This window comes from Cnephaeus nilssonii (assembly GCF_951640355.1).
Source record: "Cnephaeus nilssonii genome assembly, chromosome: 20".
Classification (NCBI taxonomy): Eukaryota; Metazoa; Chordata; class Mammalia; order Chiroptera; family Vespertilionidae; genus Cnephaeus; species Cnephaeus nilssonii.
The window spans coordinates 44,269,862-44,292,833 of NC_137091.1; the positions used below are offsets into that span (position 1 = coordinate 44,269,862).

At 56.5% G+C, this 22,972-nt stretch overlaps 2 protein-coding genes across 4 annotated transcripts; both read right to left on the reverse strand.

Annotated features, from left to right (window-relative positions):
- Nucleotides 1-1,300: 1,300 nt before the first annotated feature.
- BCAT2 (branched chain amino acid transaminase 2) lies at nt 1,301-11,236 on the reverse strand. 3 transcript variants are annotated; one of them, XM_079759483.1, is made up of 11 exons: nt 11,154-11,236; nt 7,348-7,422; nt 6,824-7,027; nt 5,401-5,511; nt 5,199-5,318; nt 4,915-5,078; nt 3,124-3,266; nt 2,888-2,973; nt 2,546-2,686; nt 2,396-2,470; nt 1,301-1,699 (listed from the first exon to the last, which is right to left on the reverse strand). In XM_079759483.1, exons 1-11 carry the CDS (start codon nt 11,175-11,177, stop codon nt 1,661-1,663), a joined length of 1,182 nt encoding a protein of 393 aa, XP_079615609.1. In that variant the 5' UTR covers nt 11,178-11,236; the 3' UTR covers nt 1,301-1,660. The 3 variants fall into 3 exon arrangements, with proteins under 3 accessions (XP_079615609.1, XP_079615611.1, XP_079615610.1); XM_079759485.1 differs by lacking the exon at nt 11,154-11,236 and adding an exon at nt 11,127-11,132 and having other exon boundaries at nt 7,348-7,425; XM_079759484.1 differs by lacking the exon at nt 11,154-11,236 and adding an exon at nt 8,470-9,064.
- Nucleotides 11,237-12,645: 1,409 nt separating this feature from the next.
- On the reverse strand, nt 12,646-21,328 carry HSD17B14 (hydroxysteroid 17-beta dehydrogenase 14; the record flags this gene model as incomplete). Its single annotated transcript, XM_079759815.1, is given in 9 exon segments — nt 12,646-12,939; nt 12,941-13,024; nt 13,086-13,103; nt 13,107-13,255; nt 13,550-13,554; nt 13,867-14,191; nt 18,375-18,556; nt 18,765-18,996; nt 21,319-21,328. Coding segments are annotated over 9 exon segments (1,197 nt in total). The 3' UTR covers nt 12,646-12,747.
- Nucleotides 21,329-22,972: the final 1,644 nt, after the last annotated feature.

The window sequence follows — 22,972 nt, forward strand, 5'->3', positions numbered from 1 at the left end:
GGAAGCGAGAGGGATAGAGTTAGAAACACTAATGAGAGAGAAACATCCATCAGCTGCCTCTTGCACGCCCCCTACTGGGGAATCAAGCCCGCAATCAAGTTACATGCCCTTGACCAGAATCGAACCCAGGACCCTTCAGTTCGCCGGCTGATGCTCTATCCACTGAGCCAAACCAGCTAGGGCTCGATTTAATCTTATTGTTCTTTTTTTTTTCTTATAACAAGGAAGATATGTACATAAGTGAATACTTTTTATCACCGCTATTTTTATATAATACTAGGTGTTCCTGAATAGAACAGAATTTATTTTATTAATATTCTTGATTAGTCATTCATTGACTTAGAATTGGTACATAGCATTCACAAATTAGACTCATCTGATTTTTTTGGAGTCATTATGAATAAGTTTTTGGTGGTTTTTTTTGTTAGAAACCAATAAAAATGTTCACATCTAAATGCAGTATTATTGAACTAGATTAGCAAAATTAAAACATTTAGATTCAGAAAATCAAATTTGCAAAGTGGCTTTAGTACATGAACCCAAATATATTTTTGTGAATTTTTCAGAATTCTGATTACTAAATTAAATGGAAATTCACATGTTGGTTCTTTCCACTTAGTGCACACTTATTATTTCAAATGAAGAACATCCTGAAGCATGAATCTGGCTTGAAATATGTTGAAGAAAATCAATTTTCTGAAGCGATTAAGTCCCCTAAATATTGACTAATTAAATGCATCCAATCTTTACAGATATCCATTTTTGCACAGAACCGAACAACGTTTTGGATAAAGCTAAAAAATGACAAGGCAGACTCAGTTGTCAAAAATAAGAGCGATTTTACAGCACTTTACAGGTAAATCATTTAACTCTGCTTGGCCTTGATGAATGCGCCCTGTTACCCTTATTTTAAAAATGAGAGAACGGAGGCTCAGAGAGGTGAACTCACTTCCCCAAGGGCAGTTACTAGGGAATTCTTTTTATAAGAGTTGATCTCTAACTAGACAATGTAAGAGGGTTCTCTGAAATGTGAATACGTACACCCCCAAATTCTCTTCTTCACCCTAAGTGTGGCCCAGTGACTGCATGCACAGTGGGGCTGTCCCCACGATGGGGACGTGGGGGAGGCGCAGGTTGGGGGGCGGGGGGAAGGAGAGAAGCTAAGTTCAGTTTGTGATGAAGGAAGAATTTCCCACGTCAGAGAAACCGCCAGGGCATTGGGGGCTCGGATGGAAAATGAATCCTGGTTAAGACCCTGGAGTCCCTGAGTGATGACATCACTTGGAGATGACAGCTTAAGTCTTGTATTTGGCATTTTATTTCAAAATTTCAGCAAGAAGAAGAAATCAACGGCAGCACTAGGGAGGTCCGGTCTGAGAACGGAGAGGTGCGGAGTCTCCTTGACCCTCAGCACAGAGCAGCGGGGAACCCAATCCCCAGGCCTGAGAGGCGGAGCTGGGGCCGAGCCGCCCGGGCCCGGCCCTTATGGCTTTGGGAGTGTAGCGACCACGAGGGGGCGCCCGAGACCCAGGCGTCCCGCCCCCGGCCTTTCGTTTCATATTGCACTTGAGGTTGAGTCATTGGTAGGGAGGCGAGGATCCGGCAGGGGCTGGATGCTACGCGCCGGTGGATCCGAGGGGCGGACGGGCAGTCGGCAGCGTCACACCTGGAGCGCCCACTCGTGGGCCTTGGCTCCGTACTGCGGGCAACAGAGGCAGAGCGTGAGGGAAGCCACACTGGGCTCCCGCGGGCTGGGGCGTCCCTGACAGCTCCTAGGAAATGCCACCAAGTACCGGGAGGGGGGGCAATCATTGCAGAGGTAGCGCAGAGGCTCAAGGGAGATGTAGTTCTGCAGAGGAGTTATTGCAAGGCCCTGAGGGCTGGGGGAGGAGGGGGGAGGCCCGGACAGTCCGGAGAAGTGCAGCTCTAGGTCCCCATGCACCGTTCACAGCTCACGGGCCAGGTAGCTCTGGGAGGGCCGCGTGCCAGCCTGCGCCCCGAGGTTCGCAGGAAAGATACCGTGGCCCCGCGAATGGACACGCTTCCAGGGGTTATGAGAGGAAGCCGTCCTGGCCAGCGCGGGCCCAGAGGCTTGTGGGAGAGACTTCTCTGGCCACAGGGACAGCCTGGGCTCCAGGGGCATCCGCGGGGAGTGGACTTCCGTGGCTCCAGGTCCCAGAGCTCGTGGGAAGGACACCCGGGCCGCAGAGGCTCAGGGAGAGGGTCACCGAGCCCCAGAAGGTGTCCTAGGCCCCAGGCTGCAGGGCCCCAGGCCAGTGGGAGGGCCCAGGTCACCTCCTGGGACCACTGGGGGGGGGGGGGGGGGATGATGGGCTCCCAGGCGGGAACCTCTCGGGGAACCGGCCACCGCCGCCTCCCACCCAGCGCGCCTCACCTGGATGGCCGTCAGCTCCTTCTGGAAGCGGAGGATCAGCTCGGGCCCGTGGTCCATGGTGGGAATGTGCAGGTTCTGGGGAGAGCGCGCCGTGAGGCCGCGGCCCCTCCCCTCCCCGCGGCTCTCCCGCCTCCAGGGCAGCCTCCTCACCTGGCCTTGGTACAGGACTCGATGCACGGGGCACACCTGGCAAGCGGTGCCGGAGCCAAAGACTTCCCGGACGCGCCCCTCCTCCAGGGCGCGCAGGACCTCCTTCATGGTGATCTTCCGCTCCACCACGCGGAACTCGCCCTGCGGGCCCGGGGCGGCACCGTGAGCCGGTGGGCTCCGCAAGGCCTGCCGCTCCCGCCCTAAGGACGGTGGGATAGACAGAGACCCAAGCGGGGAGACGGACACCAGAGGGCCAGAGGAGGGGGACGGAGACAAGCCGGTGCGCCCCCGCCCCCCTCCCCCCCCCATCCCCATGCCCCCTCCCCCCGGCCCCCGCCTCACCCAGGAGCGGGCCAGGTCCAGCAGGCTCTGTCTCACCACTCCGGGCAGGATGACCCCCTCCAGCGGCGGGGTCACCAGTTCCAGCACTGGGTCAGGGGCGAGGATGGGTGTCACCTCACACCCCCACACCCCTCCGTCCTCTCGGGAGCCACCCACCCCCACCCCCGAGCCCCGCCCTCTGCTAGGACTGCGCCACCCGCTTCCAGCAGGGCCGCGGGGTGGCGGGTGGGCCTCACCCCCGTCCTCGTGGGTCCAGTAGATGAAGATGTTCATGGTGCCCACCTCGGTGAGCTGGTGGTCGGGCCCGTACAGCCAGAGGACCTGCTCGCAGCCCTTCTTTTTCGCCTCCTGCTGCACAAACACTGTGGGCCCGTAATTCCTGTGGGGGACAGCGTGATCGCCGGGGGCAAGGGAACCCCAGCGTGGCCCTCGGTGGGTCTTCCCACACCAGGACCCACCCTGCTCCTCCCCAAGTCACAGCCCCCACCCCCCCCCCCAGGCTCCCAGGCCCCAGGACGGTTGCTTGGGGTCAAGGCTCTAAGTAGTCCGTCCTCCCATCTCCAGGTCACGAGTGCATCCCCGTTTCCTTTTCGTTTTTTCGCTTTTTAAAAAACACTTTTTTATTGATTTCGGAGAGGAAGTCAGGGGGAGAGAGAGACAGAAACATCCGTGATGAGAGAGAATCATTGACCGGCTGCCTCCTGCACGCCCCTGACTCAGGATCAAGCCCGCAACCCGGGCTTGTGCCCAGACGGGGAATTGGACTGTGACCGCCTGGCTCGTAGGTCGACGCTCAACCACCGAGCCACCCCGGCCGGGCCCTGTTTGCTTTTCTGGGATCGCCTTCCTCATCCAGCTCCCCAGTGACTTCAAAACCCCGTGATGGCACCTGCTCTCGGGGGCCTTTCTGAACCTTCAGGCCGGTTACAGGCCTTCTCTGCACTCCCCCAGTAAATCCGGCCCCCAGTGACCTCCCATGTCCCTTTGTTCTAACACCGTCTCTCACCCAAAGCCCACTCACCCACCACCGCTCACAAGCCTCCATGGCTCCCCATCGTGGGGACAAGATCACATGCCCGCGTTGTGGGTTTGGTCCCGAGGGGGGGGCAGGCGGGTGCAGGAGGCAGCCGATCAGTGTTGATGTTTCTCTCTCTCTCTCTCCCTCTTCCTTCTTCTCTCTCTAAAGTCAGTAAAAACATATTTTGAAAAAGAAAAGACCACAGCCCCTCGGTGTGGTGGCCAGGCCGGGCCTGCTCTGCACCAGAATTATTTCCTCCCGGACAACTCCCAGGACCGCCCTCCTCCCCGCCCCCGGCGCTGGTCCCGGGTGGGCAGCCGTTCGCCATGGTCTGCACCCCGGACCCTCTCCTTCCCACCCCCGGACTCACTGAGGGTCACCACCTCCTCTGTGCAGACTGGCAATGCCCCTCGCACCCCACCAGAGCTCCCCGGGCCCAGGGCCTGGCCCCAGCCCACCTCCGAAGGTGTGTCTGGAAGGACCTGAGCGAACCCGCAGCTGCGGCCACACTCGCCGTCCCAACACGCCGGTCCCCCATCCTCTGCCTCCATCACCCCCCAGGAGGCCCTGCCTGCCGTCCCCAGCCAAGGCCCTGGTGACGGTCGGACACAGGAAGTCCCCACGCAGGTGATGGGCGCTGGGGAGCTGGGTGGGGGGAGGGGGCGAGCCTGGGGGCTCAGGGGAGGTTGCTGGGGTGAGACCAATGAACTAAGTGTAAACTTTATTGCTGGGGGCTCCCCAAGGGCCAATCCTGGTTTCCTCACTGACCTCCCCTTCCCCTCCCCCCTCCCACACACACCGCCCTCACCACCATGGTGCCAATGACGTCACATCCCCATTTACGGGCAGAGCTGTCCCCAACATGTGAAGCAGGACGGGGAGGGACACCCCAAAGCCTGGGCGCTGCACCCTGAGGCTGACTTCCAGGGGACCAGAGGTACCGGAGCGGGGCGCGGGGGAGGGAGAAGGGGGAGCAGCATTGGGGGGGGGGAGGGGCGGGACTACTTACCCGCCCAGCTTGCAGTCCCCGACCCCACCCACCCAGGCGCGGATGAATCCTGGGTCGGCCAGGAGCGACACCGGGCTCATGGCGTCTCCCGGGAAGTAAGAGCCCACGGGGCAGAGGATGACGAACAGGAGGGCTCGGGTGGCGCTGGAGACACCCAGCGAGGGCTGCGAAGGGCGGAAGGGGCATCAGGACCCCGGGAGTCAGGCCTGCAGCCCCTGCCCTGACCCGGGGGTCCGGGTCCCGAGCCCCCCACCCCCAGCCCCAGCCCCGAGCGCCGGGCCCACCTCGTTCCCCAGGAGCACGGGCCGGATGTAGAGGCTGGCGCCGGCGCTGTCGGGGACCCAGGCCTTGTCCACGTCCACCAGCCGGCGGATGCACTCCAGCAGCTCGGCCTTGTCGAAACTCTGCGCGGGAGTCCCAGAGTCAGGGCCCGCGAGGCCCTCCTGCCCCCGCGCCCCCCTCGCCCGCCGGGCGCCCGGGCCTCACCGGCAGGCAGAGGCGCAGGGCCGAGCGCAGCATGCGGTCCATGTTGAGCCACGGCCGGAAGAGGCGCACCTGCCGGTCGCTGCCCTTGAACGCCTTCATGCCCTCAAAGAGCTGCGGGAAGAGGTGGGCGCGGCTCAGAGACCCCCTCCGGCGTCAGGGAGGGGCAGAGAGAGAGACAAATGCACCGGCGAACAGGGGCAGGGGCAGAGCTGGGGCGAGACCAGCCGCTGAGCACACGGAGGAGGCGGCGAGGGAGACCCAGCGACACTGGAGAAAGCAGAGAGAGAGACCAGAGACAGGGGTGCAGAGGCCCGGAGCGAGGGGTGCAGAGGCGGAGCTGCCGTGTTGCTGGTAGATCTGGTGATCCTGTGGGAGCTGGGTTTTTAAAGAGCCCTGGCGCAGTCCTGGCCGGGTAGCGCAGTTGGTTAGAGCGTCGTCCCCACCTGCCAAGGTTGCAGGTTCGATCCCTGATGGGGGCACATATAAGAATCAACCAATGGAGGCATAAGTGAGTAGAACAACCAGGCAACGTTTCTCTCTCTCTCAAATCAGCTTTTTAAAAATGTAGAAGAGTCTTTGTGTCTTAGAGGAACAGTGAAATAGCTACAGATGAAATAATACAATGTCCAGGTTTTGCTTTAAAATCCCACAGAAAGGGGGAGGGCAGATGAAACAAGACGGTGACCAGCCATGCTAACTGGTGAAGGGGGGCGGGACGGGGGGGGGGGGGCAGGTCCTATCGCTCTAGTTTTACATTTGAAGTTTCCCATAATAAAAACACTTAAAAAATAAATTAAAAAACAAAAAACACGTTGGCCTGGCCAGGTGGCTCAGTTCATTCAAGCATCGTCCTATTCACCAAAAGATTGTGGGCTTGATCCATACCAGAATCAAGGTCAGGACACCTACCAGAATCAAGAATCAACCAATGGGAAAAAAAAAAAGAATCAACCAATGAATGCATGAATAACTGGAACAACAAATCGGTGTTTCTCTCCCTCTCTCAATTCAATAAATACATTTTAAAGAAGGCAGAATGAGAGACAGAGAGAGAGAAACATCAATGTGAGAGAGACACATTGATTGGTTGTTTCCCACCTGCACCCCGACGGGGGCTGAGGATCGAGCCTGCAACCGAGGTCTGCGCCCTTGACCGGAATCGAACCCACCGATGCCGTATCCACTGAGCCAAACTGGCCAGGGCAAATGGTGGGGTTTTCAAGTGAAGGAACTGGATCTGCTCATCTTGGGGACCTCAGCGTCAGCCAGCACAGGGCCGGGAACATGGGGAGCCTCAGAGGACAGATGAAGAAGACACGGAAAGAGGATACAAGAAGCAGACCCAGGGAGGTGGACCCGGCAACAGACACAGCAAGAGGGAAGAGGTGAGAGAGAGGGGGACGGAGGTCGGCTGCCATGCCACCTGCAGCGAGTAGTGGAGAGCGGAGCAGGCCGGGTGCAGCGTGAGGTTCTGGAAGGGCTGGATTCTGGGGCGGCTCCAGCCCGCCTGCTCGGTCCATTCCACCATCAGCATGTGGTCGGTGAACGTCTTCCCGAACACCAGGGTCTCGTTGGGGTCAGGCTTCTTGCGAGGCTTCTGTGTCATTTCCAGCTGCAGGTCTGCAGCCTGGGAAAAGAAAGGGGACCTGGGCATCCTGGAATCTGCCACAACCTCCACACTGGGGGGGAAAACTACAACTCCCATGAGTCCCTGGGGCTAAGACCCAGACAGAAGAGGGTCCTGTGGCTCCAGAGGCTTCTGGGACGTGCAGTTTCAACTCTTTCCCACAGCCTGGTGGCAGGCAGTCAGGCTAGCCCATTGCTGCTCACCTTGACCTTTGAACCCTGGACCTTTTGGAGATTCCCAAATCCCACCTTCAGCCCCCTGCTTCCTCAGACCCAGCAGTTCAGGCCCCAGCCCCTCTTCCTTGGGATCCTTCCTTTTACCTTGAAGCTGGATGAGGCATATCTTCTGGGGCCACACAGAAGCCAAGGGACAGGGAGAAGTTTTCGGGCCCAAATCTGGGGATGGGGACAGAGGAAAGGTGGTGAGGCAGGGGAGAGGGAGGGAGGTCCTTTGCTGCCTCCTTCACGTGGGAGGCCCCCCGACCTGTTTTTTCCAGGCCAGGGCCCTCTGAGGGGCCATGTGGCCTGGCCAAGTCTTCCTCTGTCCTGACCAGAGGTGGCAGGAGGGGCTCCTGAAGGAGGCCAAGCCCCTCCCTGCCCCTACGAGGGCCACCCCCAGAAAGAGCTGACTCAGCTCCCATTCCCTCCTCCATGCTGGGCAAAGTCAAACACAGGCACCTCCCACCCCAGGGAACTTTGGCCCCAGCCCTGAGACCAGTTCAGACAGAAGACGACAAGGGAAAGTACACAGGTAAGTGAGGGCCTCGCCGGGGGACTCAAATCCCGATAAGAGTGGGGGACCTAAGGGCATGCTCCCCCAGAACCCAGGATCTATACCCCCACCTCCCTCCTCCCTCAGACCCAGGAGTCCAGGCCCCCAGCTTCCTCCTCCCTCAGACTCAGGGGTCCAGGCTCTGGCTCCCTCTTCCTTCAGATCCAGGGCCAGGCCCCCAGCCCCTCATCCCTCAGACTCAGGGGTCCAGGTCCCCAGCCCCTCCTCCCTCAGACCCAGGAGTCCAGGCCCACAGCTTCCTCTTCCTTCAGATCCAGGGCCAGGCCCCCAGCCCCAGGCCCTCACAACCTCCTCTTTTGGACCCAGGAGTCCAGGCCCCCAGCTTCCTCCTCCCTCAGACCCAGGAGTCCTAGTCCACATTCGCTCAGGGTATTAGATCCACTGAATTCAGATGACTTGAAGCCCCCAGCCCCACACTTGCTTTGGACACCAGGGATTCCAATTCCCTTCAGATCCCAGCACTGAGGGGTAGCCATGCGGACCTGGAGGCCGGCCACCCCAGTCAGCCATGGACGCTGCCCAGATGGACACTTCCCAGGTCTGGCTGTGCACAGCAGGGTGGCCTCTGCCCAGCGTGCTTGGGCCTCACAGTGCCTCTTTCTCCAGCCCAGGGGGAAGGCAGCTGGGTCATGAGGCTGGGGGAGACTCGCCTGCGCCTGCTCCTGGGAGCTGGGGGAGCGGACACCAAGCAGTGAGAACGGATGTGAATGGCAGCCGTGACTGGTCCACAGGTGAGTCGTGGGCAGAGGGGGCCGTGGGGCTTCCATGACGGAAAGTCTGGGCCATGAAGTCTGAGGAGTAGCCCTGGGGCACCGGCTTCTGGCAGGCTCAGGGTGTTGTTCCCACACATGGCCTCTAGGTGGCGATGTGCGGCCTGCATAAGCCTGTGGCCCTGCTTCCGTCCAGGAGGGAACAGGACACCCACAGTATGGAGTCTGAACACACAGGGCAGAGGCAGCCCTCAGAGGGAGCAGAGATGGGAAAGAATGAAAGAGAGCGAGAGAGGGAAGCTCGAGGAGAAAAAGAGACAGAGGGGAACCAAAATGGAAAAGAATAAGAGAGTAAGAGAAGAGTGCCCGGCCGGTGTGGCTCAGAGGTTAAGTGGCAACCTATGCACCAGGAGGTCAGGGTTTGATTCCCGCTCAGAGCACATGTCCCAGGGCCCCCAGTAGGGGGCGTGCAGGAGGCAGCTGATCAATGATTCTCACTGATGTTTCTTTTTTTTTTTTAATATATTTTATTGATTTTTTACAGAGAGGAAGGGAGAGGGATAGAGAGTTAGAAACATCGATGAGAGAGAAACATTGATCAGCTGCCTCTTGCACACCTCCTACTGGGGATGTGCCCGCAACCAAGGTACATGCCCTTGACCAGAATCGAACCTGGGACCCTTCAGTCCGCAGGCCGACGCTCTATCCACTGAGCCAAACCGGTCAGGGCTCTCACTGATGTTTCTATCTCCCTCTCCCTCCCCCTTCCTCTCTGAAATAATAAAAATATTTATCTTAAAGAGAGAGGGGAAAATAAAAAAATAATAAAATAATTTAAAAATTAAGAAAAGAGAGGGAAGAGCAAGAATCAGAAAAAGAGACAGAGAAATAGAAAACACACGCTTGAAAGAACAGAAAACAAGACCAAGAGATGCCAAAACAGATTGGAGAGAGAGAGGCTGAGAGGAGACAAGAGGGAGAAAAACTCAGGGAAAGTAGAGCCTGAGAAATCAGGAAAAAATACTGAGTGGAACACAGAGAGGCCACGAGAGCGAGGACGAGGAAAAAGGAAATCCATGAAGCCCAGGCTTCAGCAACAGAGCACACAGTGAAAGGGAGACCACAGAGACGAGGAAGGGCTGGGAGGGAGAGAATGATGCCACGACGGGGAGAGACGCCGTCTCCATGATGCTTAGAGACAGACATCTAGGAGAGAGAGAGATACAACGGGCAGGAAGACACACCCACAGGGCCCAGAGGGTGCGGGGCGCAGCGTCCAGAGTCCCTGTCACCCTGGGAGAAGCTGCCTTCCCCCTCCCAGGACATTCTCTCGGGGCTGAGAGGTGCCCCACCATCTGACACGCCAAGCCATAGGGATTGGGCCCAAAGGAGACTCTTGGGTGGTAGGTGGGCATTTGGGACAAAAAGTGTGAAAGTATGGGGCTAATTAAGAAATGAGGAAGGTCGGGGGGCAGTGTGCCCAGGGCAGGGCTCTGTAACATCATATGCAGCCTCCGCCGAGTCTCATTAAGGCCGGGTCTGTCCCCACCACGATCCGGGGCTGCCTCCCCACATGGCCCAGCTGTGTCACCATCACCAGGGTTGTCTCTGTCCTAGTCTAGCACTGTCTTTCACACGCAGGCCTGCCCCCCCCCCCCTCAGCACACAACAGGGAGTCCCCACAGTAGAGCACAGGACTCCCCCATCACGGGCCAGAAGGGTCCCGACAGCCCAAGACTCTGCACAGCCCAAGAGCCCAGACTGTCCCTGGCAGTCCCACCACGATCCCCAGGGCGCCCCGGCCAGAGCCCAGGCCTGTCTCCATCAGCCACGGAGACTCCAAGGGAGTCCAAACCTGCCCTGCCCGCCGTCCATCCAGCTGGGCTCAGAGACCCAGGCCGAGTCCGGTGCCGAGTTCGCAGGAAGCACTTCTCCCAAGGTTATGCTGTAGCTGGCGGGTGGAAATGACCTCCCCCTTCCTAGACTCGTAACTGTTTCCTTTCCCACTGAGAAACCTTCTTCTCCAAAATCACAGGCTCTCCGAAGCTCTGCTGGCTAACCTCACAGCAGGAAGGGACTCTCTCAGTCCTGCCCGGAGTAGCCCTGTCACTCTGACCAGGCGCCGCTGCCTCGATTTCCAAACCAGGTGCGGAGCTCAGAGCAGGGGTTCCGGGGACACAAGTGCCCACATCTCTCTTAACTTTTAGTTCCAACAAGAGAGGGGCTTGAATCCAATTCCCAGGCCAGAGCTGAGGATGAATTCCGCGCCTTCATCCTCCCCCCGCCCCTATAGATCCCGGGAGCCCCGCTCCCGCTACCCTCACCCGCTGACTAGTCCCTTCCCAGTCCCCACCCAGCCCCGCGCCTCTCCCATTACTGTCCCCTCCTCCTTCCCAGACCCCGGTCCCGGTGTCCAGCCCACCAGTTATGTCCCCCCATCGCCCCTAAAGCTCCGCATTCCTTTCCAATGCCCCCCCACCCCCCGCTCCTCCTCGGCGCCCCTCAGCGGCCCCGGGAGCCGGAGGGACGGCGCCCAGCGGGCGGGCTTGCAGGCGAGAGGTCCTCGGGGAAGCGCGCCTCCCGCGGGCTCCGCCAGCCCCCAGCGCGGCGCCCCCCGCACCCACCTGCCCCAGCGCGGCTGCCGCCATCGTCGTAGCGGCGGGTAACTGCGCCCGCCCCGCTGCGGACGTCGCGGCCCCGCCCGGTCCACGCCCCCTCCCACCCGGCTCCCATCCCCGCGCGGCGCCCTCGCGGGGCCCGGCCCGCCGCAGCGCGCATGCGCCGGGGCGCGGGCGCGGGGCGTCGGTCCAAACCCCCCTCTCCCCGCCCCCACCCGGGTCGGTTCCAGCCGCATCCAGGCTGCTCGCGGGCAAAAATGCATTTCGATCGCTTCGGCCGCGGAGCGCGAGCGCGGAAAAGCAGCCCGAGGTAAGAGGGGAAAGGCCGGGACCCCCGCGGGTCTCCATCCCTAACTTAGAGCCGCCGGCGGTGCGTGTCCCGTGAATGACAAGGGAAAAGGCCTCTGAAGAGGGCGGCGGGTAGGGGCGGAGGGGTTGCAGTCCCGAGCCCTGTTTGCATATAGTTTTTCTTTCCAGCGAGAACACGTGTATTCTTTGTAACTTTCTAAGAGGCAAAAACGCACACGGTTCACCATGCCTCCTCCCAGGCCCCTTCATCAGTGGGCCGGAAGGTTTCCAATCCCCCAACTTATCAATGAGCCTCTAAGCACAGGTCCTAGGGCAGGATTTCCTGGTTACGCCCCTTCCTGAGACTCCCCAAGTTCAGGACCCAGAGGCGGAGGCAGCCAATTGCTCTTGCGTCACTGTGCCCGGGGTCAGAGCGCCCCAACTCCTGCATCCAGGTGACCGTGACCTCAAACTCCGGCCCTGAGCCGCTAAGCCTCCGTAATTCTACTCTGGGTCATCTTCCCCCCAAATTCTGTGCCCCAGCCCTAACAGCCACGGACCCAGGCAAATTCCGAGCGTTCCTCCCGCCCCGCCACCCCGCCTGGGGCTGCAGGGGTGTGGCGCCCGCAAGACTGCTCGGGCCCGCCCCTGCCAATCGCAGCTCGCCGCACACCCCCCACACCCCCCGCAGCGGCCAATCCCCGGCGGCCCTGCAGCTCCACCCCCACCCCCACCTGGGGTGCAACCCCCGCCTGGGCCCCGCGCCCCACTGGGACAGTCCGGGGTCAGCCCTCCTAAGCAGAGGGGCCACCACCCCCAGTTTCCTTCCCGCCCGTTTTCTCTTCTCCCAAACCAGGCGTCTCAACCCGCAGCCTCCTCTTCCCGCAGATCTTTCTGCGCCGGCCACCCTCCAGCTCCGCAGGCGGCGAGGCCAAAACCCCTTTCCCCGTACGGCCAGAAACAAAGAGGCGGCCTTTGGCTCACCTCCCGCATTATCTCTAATTAGAGCTTAATTTCCTGTCCCCTGCGGACCTTTAACTGGGGCTCTGGTGAAACCAACCTGCAACTTCTCCCTGGAGCCCCCGGCGCGAGGCTCCTGCCGCAAGGCCTGCTGGGAGTTGCAGTCCCTTGGGTCCAGGCTGCTCGAGGCTGGGGTAGGGGGACGCGGGGGGGGGGGGGGGGGAGGGGATGGAGGGGAGGTGTGGCCGGACTCACAAAGGACGGAAAATAAATGTAACGATGTCCTCCTCCTTCTGGCTGCCAATTGCTTTTGTGGGAACCTGTGGGGTGGACTGGCACACTGGAAACGGGCTTAGCGTCTGGAGTTGGGGGTGGCACCCAGAGGCAGAGGGCAGCAACCAGAACTTGGGAGACTGAGTTTGGAGAGGGAGAGACCTATCAGGGATGCCCGCGCGGAAATGTGGCAAATCAGGAAAGGAGAGCAGGGGCCTCCACGGGGGTGCCTCCACGGGGCCTTGCACCTGCACCCCAGCGCTGCACCCCCCGGTCAGCAGCACCTCGATGCCTGTGCAGAAGCGGCCTTCGGAGGCCAGGAACACCGCAGCAGCCCCCACCTCGGCCGCCAGGGGCTGGGGAGCGATGAGGGGGAAAGGAGGTCATGAGGAGCCCTCACCTGGCGCCCACGCACACCTGGGCCATTGTGCCCTCTCAGACTGTGGCCTCCGGGTCAGGCGTGGAGGCGGCCAGCTCCTCCCACAGTGGGGTCCAGATGTTTCCTGGGGAGACACTGGGGAAGGGAGGAGAGAATCCGGTGGGTCTGCTGCAGACACTGCTCCTCGGGCTCACTGCATCTTCCCAGCCTCACCCCCCCACCCCGCCCCCCAGGCTCTCAGTCCACGGAGCTGCTCATCAGCTGACTCCGATGCCACATTGACACTCACCCAGGGCAAAGCCTTGGTCATGCTATTAGTGCCCCCGCAGAAGACAGGTCCCCCCCACAGAAGACAGGTCCCCCCCCCCCCCACAGAAGACAGGGCCCCCCGCAGAAGACAGGGCCCCGGGAAAGCTCAGTCCAGGGAATATGAGGCTCCTCCCATGCCCTCTCCTCCCAGCCATGGGGGTCCAGCGGGGTCATCAGAGTGGGGAAGTCCCGCCCTCCCTGAAGGCCAAGTTGGCAAGCACCAGACTCTGTTTTTCGGGAGACGCCTAGTGCATAGCAACACGTCACAGGTTTTTCTTTGTGTGTGTTTTGAAGATATTTTCATTGATTTTTAGAGAAAGAGGGAGGGAGAGGGAGAGAGAAACATCAATATGAGAGTGAAACATCAATCGACTGCCTCCTGCACACGCCCCTACCGGGGATCTAGCCAGAAACCCAGGCATTTGTCCTGACCGGGAATCGAACCGGCAACCTTTTGGTGTACAGGATGGCGCCCCCTGAGCCACACCGGCCGGGGGTCAGGGCCATCACAGGTTTTTATGCCTCAGGTCTGAGCCCCGAGGGAGGGAAGGAAACAGCAGGGTACCCTGACGGCCTACCCTGGTGGCCACATAGAGAACTGCCTGGGACTGGCCAGTTGCCCCCACCAGGCTGGAGATGTTGATGACATTCCCCACCCCCCTCTTCTGCAGGTGAGGGAGGGTGAGCTGGGGAGATGGAGGCAGAGTAAGCCTCCCAAGGCCTGGGGTCTCCCCCAGCCTCCGGAAACACCCCGATGTTCCTGGGACAACGGCCGTCGCCCTGGCATGCTCACTAGTTGACCTGGGTGCCTCGGAGCGTCCCTGTATCCCTCTGGCTGGGTCTTTGTTTGTTATTCAAACGCCTGTCCTTCTCAAGACAGAAACATGCAACACAGCTGCACTGTTTGCAAAACTAGGAGGAAGCTCTTTTATCCATGGACAGTGAGTTTCAGGGAGAGCTCCGTGGTCAGAATGTGATTGGGAGGCCTCCTGAAATGCACCTCTGTCCTGCCAACTTCTCCCCGAAAACTCCCTGGCTACCTGGAGGTCCCTAAACTCCCCCTCCCCGCTCTCTCTCCCTCCTCCTCCCCCTCTCCCTGCCTTCCTCTCTTTCACCAGCCATGACCTTGAAGAAACTCAACTTCTGTCCTTCCCCTTGTTTGCTTTGGGCAGCTGAACTGGCCAGGCAAGCCTGTTCCTGCCCCCACAGGGGTTCTCAGGGTGGGGATCCGCACGGGCTCCCTCGCGGGGTCACCCACCAGCTCTTTGAGACCTCCTTTACTCTCTCAGAAACAGCCCCCACCGTGTTCCCAGTGCTGTGTCTTCATATGCGTCCCGAGTGTCCCAACCTCAGGGCCTTTGCACGTGCTGTTCCCTCTGCCGAGAATGCTTTTCCTCAGATAGCCACGCGACTCCCTCCTAGGTGAACAGCCACCCTCGTGTGGCCGGGACCAAAGGGTTTCTGGGGACATGGGACCTTCAGCCCACAGTTTCAGTGCTAAAGTGGGATAGTCCTGGGCAAACCTACTCCCTCAGCAACTTCAAATGTCACCTCCTCAGTGGGGCCTTCCTTCCGGGGCCTGACCATCCTGTTTACTAAAACTGCAGCCTGCCTGCCCCTGGGTCCCCTGGTTCCTTTCCTCCGTGGCACGCATGCCCTCCTGACGCGCCATCTATATTTTACTTACGGATTTGCTTATTCTCTGTCTCTCCCACCAGAATGCAAAGATCCACAAGGGGTCGGCTGAGGGTCTTATCTTGTTTCATCCCCAGTACTAAGGTGTCTGGCACATAAGGTGCTCAATAAATACCTTTTGAATAAGTGAATTTATTTATTTATTTTTAAAGAATAGATTTTATTGATTTCAGAGAGGAAGGGAGAGGGAGAGAGAGATAGAAACATCAATGATGAGAGAGAATCATTGATTGGCTGCCTCCTGTACGCCCCACACTGGGGATCGAGCCCACAACCCAGGCATGTGCCCTTGGCCGGAATTGAACCTGGGACCTTTCAGTCTGCAGGCCGACACTCTATCCACTGAGCCACACCAGCCAGGGCGTGAATGAGTTTATTGAGGATCTATTATGTGCCTGGCCCTGGCTTCAGCAGTTTATGCAGATTAGCTCATTTAGGAACAGAAGGGTGAGTGACAGACACAGAAGGTCACGTGACACCCGACAGACCCAGTCTTTGTAGCTCAGCAGCCAGAGACCAAAACCATAACGGCATAAGAATTTCTGACAACTCGAAGATAAGAACCTCAGGATGCAGCCTGCGTATGTGGGCCTTGGGTGTGGGTGGAATTCTAATCCTCCAGCCTCTCCCCAGGGAACCCCCCCCTCACACACACACACACATTCATCTTCTCCTCCCCCTCACTCATCAGCCTTGAAACCCTCCCTCTCTCAGGCCGGGGCTCGCCCAGCCCCCACCCCTGGCCCTGCTCTGGCCATATTTCTCTCCTCCATCCAGCTACCTAACTCCCTCCCCACCACCCTGCTGCGAACGTGAGGCCTAGGAGGGCTGAGACACGGTTCATTTGTCGCCCTCTTCCCAGCACTGGGAACACGGCTGCCACCAAACACGATTGGTCCCACATTCCCTCCCCAACCCTCTCACACATTCCTTGGCCACGTCCTCCCGGCTCCCCCTCCCCCAAGGTCACCTAGTAACTACGTCAAGGACCTGCTGGACTCATTGGCCTGACCCCCCTCTCTCCCTTCTACAGCCAACGGGGCGCTGGCTTTCCTGGATGCCCTGTAGCCTCGTTCTGGCCTGACTCCATTTCTTCTAATGTTGGGGGTGCTAGGTCCTTCTCCCTCTCCCAGCTCTGCCTGGGGAGTCCCTACTTTGTTGTTTTCTCACCAGCATCTCCGGAATCTCCCTCAGAGCCCCCACCCTTGGGCCTCTCCATCTCGGTGTCTCCAGTGCAGGGGTCACCCCATTTTCTCCAAAAACGTGCCTCTCTTCTTGGTTCCCAGCCTCGGACATGGGGCCCACGCCCACCCCGCTTCTCAAGCCACAGACGGGGTCCTGGGATCTCCCCGAGCCTCCCTCTCCCTCAGTTCCTCCTCTGAGCCATCACATTCTTTCTATTTTTAATATATTTTTTATTGATTTTTTTTACAGAGAGGAAGGGAGACGAATAGAGAGTTAGAAACATTGATGAGAGAGAAACATCGACCAGCTGCCTCCTGCACACCCCCCACTGGGGATGTGCCCGCAACCAAGGTACATGCCCTTGACCGGAATCAAACCTGGGACCCTTCAGTGTGCAGGCCGACACTCTATCCCTGAGCCAAACTGGTCAGGGCTGAGCCATCACTTTCTTGCTCAAATCCCTTCCATGGCTCCCTATTGCTCTTGAGATAAAGACCAGACGCCTGCATGGCCCTCAAGGCCCCATGTGACCAGCCCCCTCACCCCCTTCCTCCCTCCACTCAGCCCCTCAACAGCACCAAACCCTCTCGCACTGCCAGGCCTTGGCACAGGTGCGGGGCCAGACGCGGCGGGAGCCAGATATGGCGGGGATCTCCCTTTTCCGCGTCCAGCACGGAAAGAGAGATGAATGAAACGGTTCTAAGTGGAGGCAGCCAGGGATTGAGAAAATAAAAATAGAAAGAAGACGCAGAGATAGATTTAAAAGCTGGGAGCCGGGTGGGACGCTGCCACTCTGATGGAGGGACAGGACCCTGAGCCCACGCAGCACGTTTATTTATATATCCCCAAATACCAGGAAGTATCACCAAAACTTAGGGTCAAAGGAGCTTATTTGCATTCTTGAGTAGGCCCTAGCATTCCTGGTGCTTGACTGGATTTACATATCTAGACCCGCTCCCGACACCTGGACAAAGGTAAAAGCCAGTACTGAATGACACTTTCCGCCTTCTTGGGGAATGTGTATCCGAGACGAGACACAGCTCTGCCAGTCGCCTCGGACTCAGCTGACAACAATTTAAAGAATGTCCATGTGCCTTCCCAGGGGGCCCTCAACACAAAGCTGTTCCCTCTGCCTGGAACACTTGCACCTGCACCTCCGTGCTGTGACATCCAGGACCCGCTGCACTCTTATTGGCCTGACGCTCCCTCCCTCCCCGCCTTTGGACCCCGGATCTGGGGCATCCCCTTCACCGCCCCTCTAGCTAATGCTGCCCATCCTTTGCTTCCTCCAGGAAGCCCACCCTGACCTCCAGAACAAGCCGGTCTCCCTGTCACACATCTCCCAGAACCACACCTGTCTAGCACAAAACACACCCCCATAAGCTCCTGTCTGCATTGATTTCATAACGCCTGGCTGCCCCACAGCTATGAATGCCACAAGGGCAAAGACTGTGTGGTGAGCCCCCGGCACCTAGGATACTGCCTGACGCCCACCCAGGTCTATTTATATATATAAAAGCCTAAGTGACCGGCTGACCGGCCGACTGGATGGTAGCTATGATGCACAATGACCACTGGGGAGCAGACGCTCAGCGCAAAGGCATGGGAACATGGAACAGACTGACAAATCTCAGAGGGAAGGGGGGAGGGAGGAGGATGGGAAAAGAACCAAAGATCTTATATGCATACTAGAGGCCCGGTGCACAGATTCGTGCACCGGTGGGGTCCCTCGCCCTGGCCTGCGGGGATCGGGCCGAAACCGGCTCTCCGACATCCCCCAAGGGGTCCTGGATTGTGAGAGGGCGCAGGCCAGGCTGAGGGACGCCACCCGTGCATGAATCCATGCACCGGGCCTCTAGTTGATAAATAAATAGATGAATGAATGGATAGTTCTCTAAGAACCAACCCAGCTCTGAGAGTCTACAGGGGACACTCCTTTCCTCAAACACCTTCTGCGGATCCTTACTGCCCACAAGATCTTGTTTCCTTGGGCATAGAAAGATCCCTAATTCCTCCACTGTGTTCACTAGCCTAGGGAATCCCAAACTTTGCTTGTGTCAGAATCCAGCAGGAAGGCCAATGATGCAGATTTAGGAGGTCTGGGCTCGGGCCCAAGAGTCAACATTTCAAGAGCTTACAAGGGATGTTGTTGGTGATGGTGGTGGTGATAACGATATTGATGGTGATGAAGATTATGATGGTGACGATGGCCATGATGATGGTGAAGATGACGATGACAGTGATGGGAGTGGTGAGGATGATGGTTATATTGATGGTGATGATGGTGAAGATGATGATAATAGGGATGGTGGTTATGATGCTGATGATGGTGATGATAATGGTGATAGTGATGATGATGGTGATGATGGCCATGGGATGGTGAAGATGATGATGACAGTGATGGGAGTGAGGAGGATGATGGTTATATCGATGGTGATGATGGTGAAGATGATGATAATAGGGATGGTGGTGGTGATGCTGATGATGGTGATGATAACGGTGATAGTGATGATGATGGTGATGATGGCCATGGGATGGTGAAGATGATGATGACAGTGATGGGAGTGATGAGGATGATGGTTATATCGATGGTGATGATGGTGAAGATGATGATAATAGGGATGGTGGTTATGATGCTGATGATGGTGATGATAATGGTGATAGTGATGATGATGGTGAAAATGATGATAATAGGGATGGTGGCGGTGAGGGTGGTGATGATAATGGTGATAGTGATAATGATGGTGATAACGGCAGCAACTCGCTCATTTTGACATATTTTCTTACAACAGGCACAGTTTTATTTTTTATTTTTTTGTTAATAATATTAAATGTTTTATTTATTTATTTTTTTATTTTTGTTGTTGTTAATCCTCACCTGAGGATATTTTTCCATTGATTTTTAGGGAGAGGGAAAGAGAGAGGGAAAGAGAAACGTTCTCACACATCGATTGGTTGCCTTCTGAACGAGCCCTGTCAGGGCCTGGGCTGGGGAGGAGCCTGCAACCAAGGTACGTGCCCTGGACCGGAATCGAACCCAGGACTCTTGGTCCGCAGACCAATGCTCTATCCACTGAGCCAACCGGTTAGGGCCAGGCACAGATTTAGGTGCTGGGATAGAGGCGTGAACAAGAGACAGGAGTCTTGCCCTCCAGTAAACCAAATATAATGCCTTGTCCGGAGCTTGGTGTGAACAAACCAACTGTAATAAGACATTTGGGAACAACGGGGTGAATTCAAATAGGGCGTGGGTATTCAGTAGTAGTAGTGGTAGTAAAAAATTACCATTAAATTTCTTAGAAGACCTAATGGCAGTTTTTATGTTTTAAAAAAGTCTTAATTTTCATTTTTAACATAAAGTTGAAAGTATTTTTAAATTAAAACCATTGGCTCTCCCTCACCCCTTGGGTGGGGATAACTGTGAGGTGCACATTTCTCTCTGACTCCCAGAGTTCCTTGGGACTAGCGCCCACATGCCCCGGAGGTAATTTGCTCCGTGATGCCCTCCATCAGCTGCAGCTGCCTTGCCTGTCCACAACCACCCTCACCCCGAGGGCAGCACTTCCGGGGGTCGCCTTGATCCCCAACTACATCAGGTGTGGCCAAGGACCTGTGATGATAAGAATTCTAATAATCTGCCCAGCCAGCGTGACTCAGTGGTTGAGCATCGACCTATGAACCAGGAGGTCACGGTTCCATTCCCAGTCAGTGCACATGTGTGGGCTGTGGGCTCGATCCCCAGTGGGGGCGTGCAGGAGGCAGTTGATCAATGATTATCTTGCATCATTGATGTTTCTAGCTCTCTCTCCCTCTCCCTTCCTCTCTGAAATCAATAAAAATGTATATTAAAAAAAAAGAATTCTAATAATCTAAATAGAAAGGTCTCCAGGTTAGCTAAGACCATGGGGTCAACATGAAGCTCCCTGATTGTTCTTGTGTTTAGGAAATGCACTCCCAGGTACTAAGGGATGAATGGACATCAGACCTGCAACTTACTCTTAAATAGAGAGACGGAAAAATCAAGCAAATGTGGTAAAATATAAACAATGGAGAGTCTGGGTATATGGGAGTTCTCTGCACTATTCTGGCAATGTATTATAACCCTTAAATTATTTCAAAATAAAAAAATAAACTTTGTAATCCACTGATAGTATTTATGAAATTCTTACTGATGAAATTATATGATGTGTGGGTAGACGGTTACAAGAGGCAATGGGTAGAACAAGTTTAACTTAGTGCTTATAATTGCTAAACTGGAGATGGAGGTAGGAGTTCTCTTGTTCTTAGAGGACACTCGGGCATTTCTGCCCCAGGGCCTTTGCACATTCTTTTCTTAGTGAAACACTCTGTGCCCTATTTCTCCACTTCCTTTCCTCCCACTCAAGGTCCAGCTATAATCTCACCTTTTCCCTTTTACTTCTCCCAGGTTTCATTTGCCCAATATGTACCTCAGAGACCTCAAACGGAGGCCCTAGCCAGTTTTGCTTAGTGGTTAGAGTGTCAGCCCACGAACTGAAGGGTCTCAGGTTCAATTCCAGTTAAAGGCACGTACCTCAATTGCAGGCTCAATCCCCAGCCCTGGTCAAGGCACTTGCGGGAGGCAACCAATCAATGTGTCTCTCTCACATCGATGTTTCCCTCTCTCTGTCTCGCCCCTTCCCTTCGACTCTCTCCAAAAAAATCAATGGGAAAAATATCCTAGGGTGAAGGTTAACAAAACAACTGAGGGAGGTAGATTAGCCACAAGAAACAGAATGGGACAAAGTTCATGATAAACAGTAATAACTTGCAGACAGCAAGCTCTGTGCCAGGCATGTCCTACGGGCTTGATGGGTGTTTCATTGAATCTCATTCAATTCTCAGAACAGCCCTGTGAATTAGGTACCATGATTAGCCCTATTTTACACATAATAAAGTTGAAGCCCAGAGAGATGAACTTGCCCACTGTTGCCAGTAGGAAATGGCCGAGAACTTGGGCGGGCCCCGATCTAGACCCTTTACTCACAGGTAACAGTCAGGCAGCCAATCAGGGGAGGCAGGGACTGGGTTACCAGAGCCAGGCCACACTTAGCAGAGTGTCACCTGCCCCCATGGTCCGGTTTGTCAACTTTTCATGAGAAACCAGAAATCCAGTTGTCATCTAAAATCTAAAATCACTCTCTTTTTAAATATTGGCAACTAAGGAGGGAATATATATATATATATATATACACATATATATATATGAGGTCCGGTGCATGAATTCGTGCATGGGTGGGGTCCGGCCAGCCTGGCCAGGGGGAGGGGACATGGGCGGTTGGCTAGCCTGCCTGCTGGTCGAACTCATAGTCGAGGGCACAATTTGCATATTAGCCTTTTATTATATAGGATATACACTGAGTGGCCAGATTATTATGCATTCAGAGATCATAATAATCTGGCCACTCAGTGTATATCTACACTAATAAAAGAGTAAGATGCAAATTGACTGTACCTTTGTGATGCCCACCAGCCAATCAGGAGTGTGTATGCAAATTAACCCAACACAGCTTGTGGGTTAATTTGCATACACAGGCACCAAGCAGCTGGGGGCGTTCCGCACTGCCCCAGCCCCTCCAGGCCTCTGGGCAGCGGGGGAAGGCGGAAAGGCGGCTCTGGCCAGACCGAAGGCAGTGCCGGTAGCCAGGGAAGGAAGGCCCGTTCTTGCACGGATCTTCATGCATCGGGCCTCTAGTATACACACACACACACACACACACACACACATAAAAACCTTTACAGGCTGTGGTATATGTGTGTCTGGGGAGATGCCAGTCTTAGAAGGTGACAGAAACTGGGGACAGGACGCAGGGTTCCCCGGTTGGGCAGGTACAGGATGACCCAGTTGGGGACATTCCACCTGGATCTCAGATCACACCTTGAAGATAGCACCGGGGATTCCCCAGCCAGTGACCCCTGGCCCACTCCCTGGGCCTCTCCCTGCTCTGTGTACACTCGCTTTTCTGAGCTCCTCCAGCCTCAGGCCCAGAATGTCTCAGGATGTCTTCAGGCCTGGACCCTCAGCCCCAACCCATGATTCCCACTCCACACGTCCCCCACCCATCTGTTCCCCCCCCACGGTCCTGGTAAACAACAACAACCATTTCTTTCTTTCTCGAGTTCACCCCCATAACTAGTCTATGAGGAAACCCTGACATTTCTGCCTTCAAAATGGACCCAGAACCGGGCCACTTCTCACCAAATCCATGGACCACCAGCCTGGTCCGATCCAACATCACCTCCCGCCTGGACCGTCCCCCGAGGCCCCAGCTTCAGTCTTCACCCTGCCCCCCAATCTGTTCCCAAGGCTCAGTTGTTTGGAGCATCATCCCATACACCGAAGGGTTTTGGGTTCAATTGCCAATCGAGGCACATACCTAGATGTGGGCTGCATCCCCAGTCAGGGTGCGTTCGGGAGACGACCGACCGACGTCTTTCTCTCACATCGATGTTTCTCTCTCTCTCTCTCAAAATCAATAAAAACATATTCTCGGGTGAGGATTTTTAAAAAATGTATATGTTGAAATCCTAACCTTTAAGTTGATAGTGCTTGGCCCTGGTGGGTTTGGCTCAGTGGATAGAGCATCAGCCTGCAGTCTGAAGGGTCCCAGGTTCGATTCCGGTCAGGGGCACATGCCCAGGTTGCAGTCTCCATCCCCAGTGGGGAGAGGGGGTGTGCAGGAGGCAGCCTATCAATGATTCTCTCTCATCATTGATG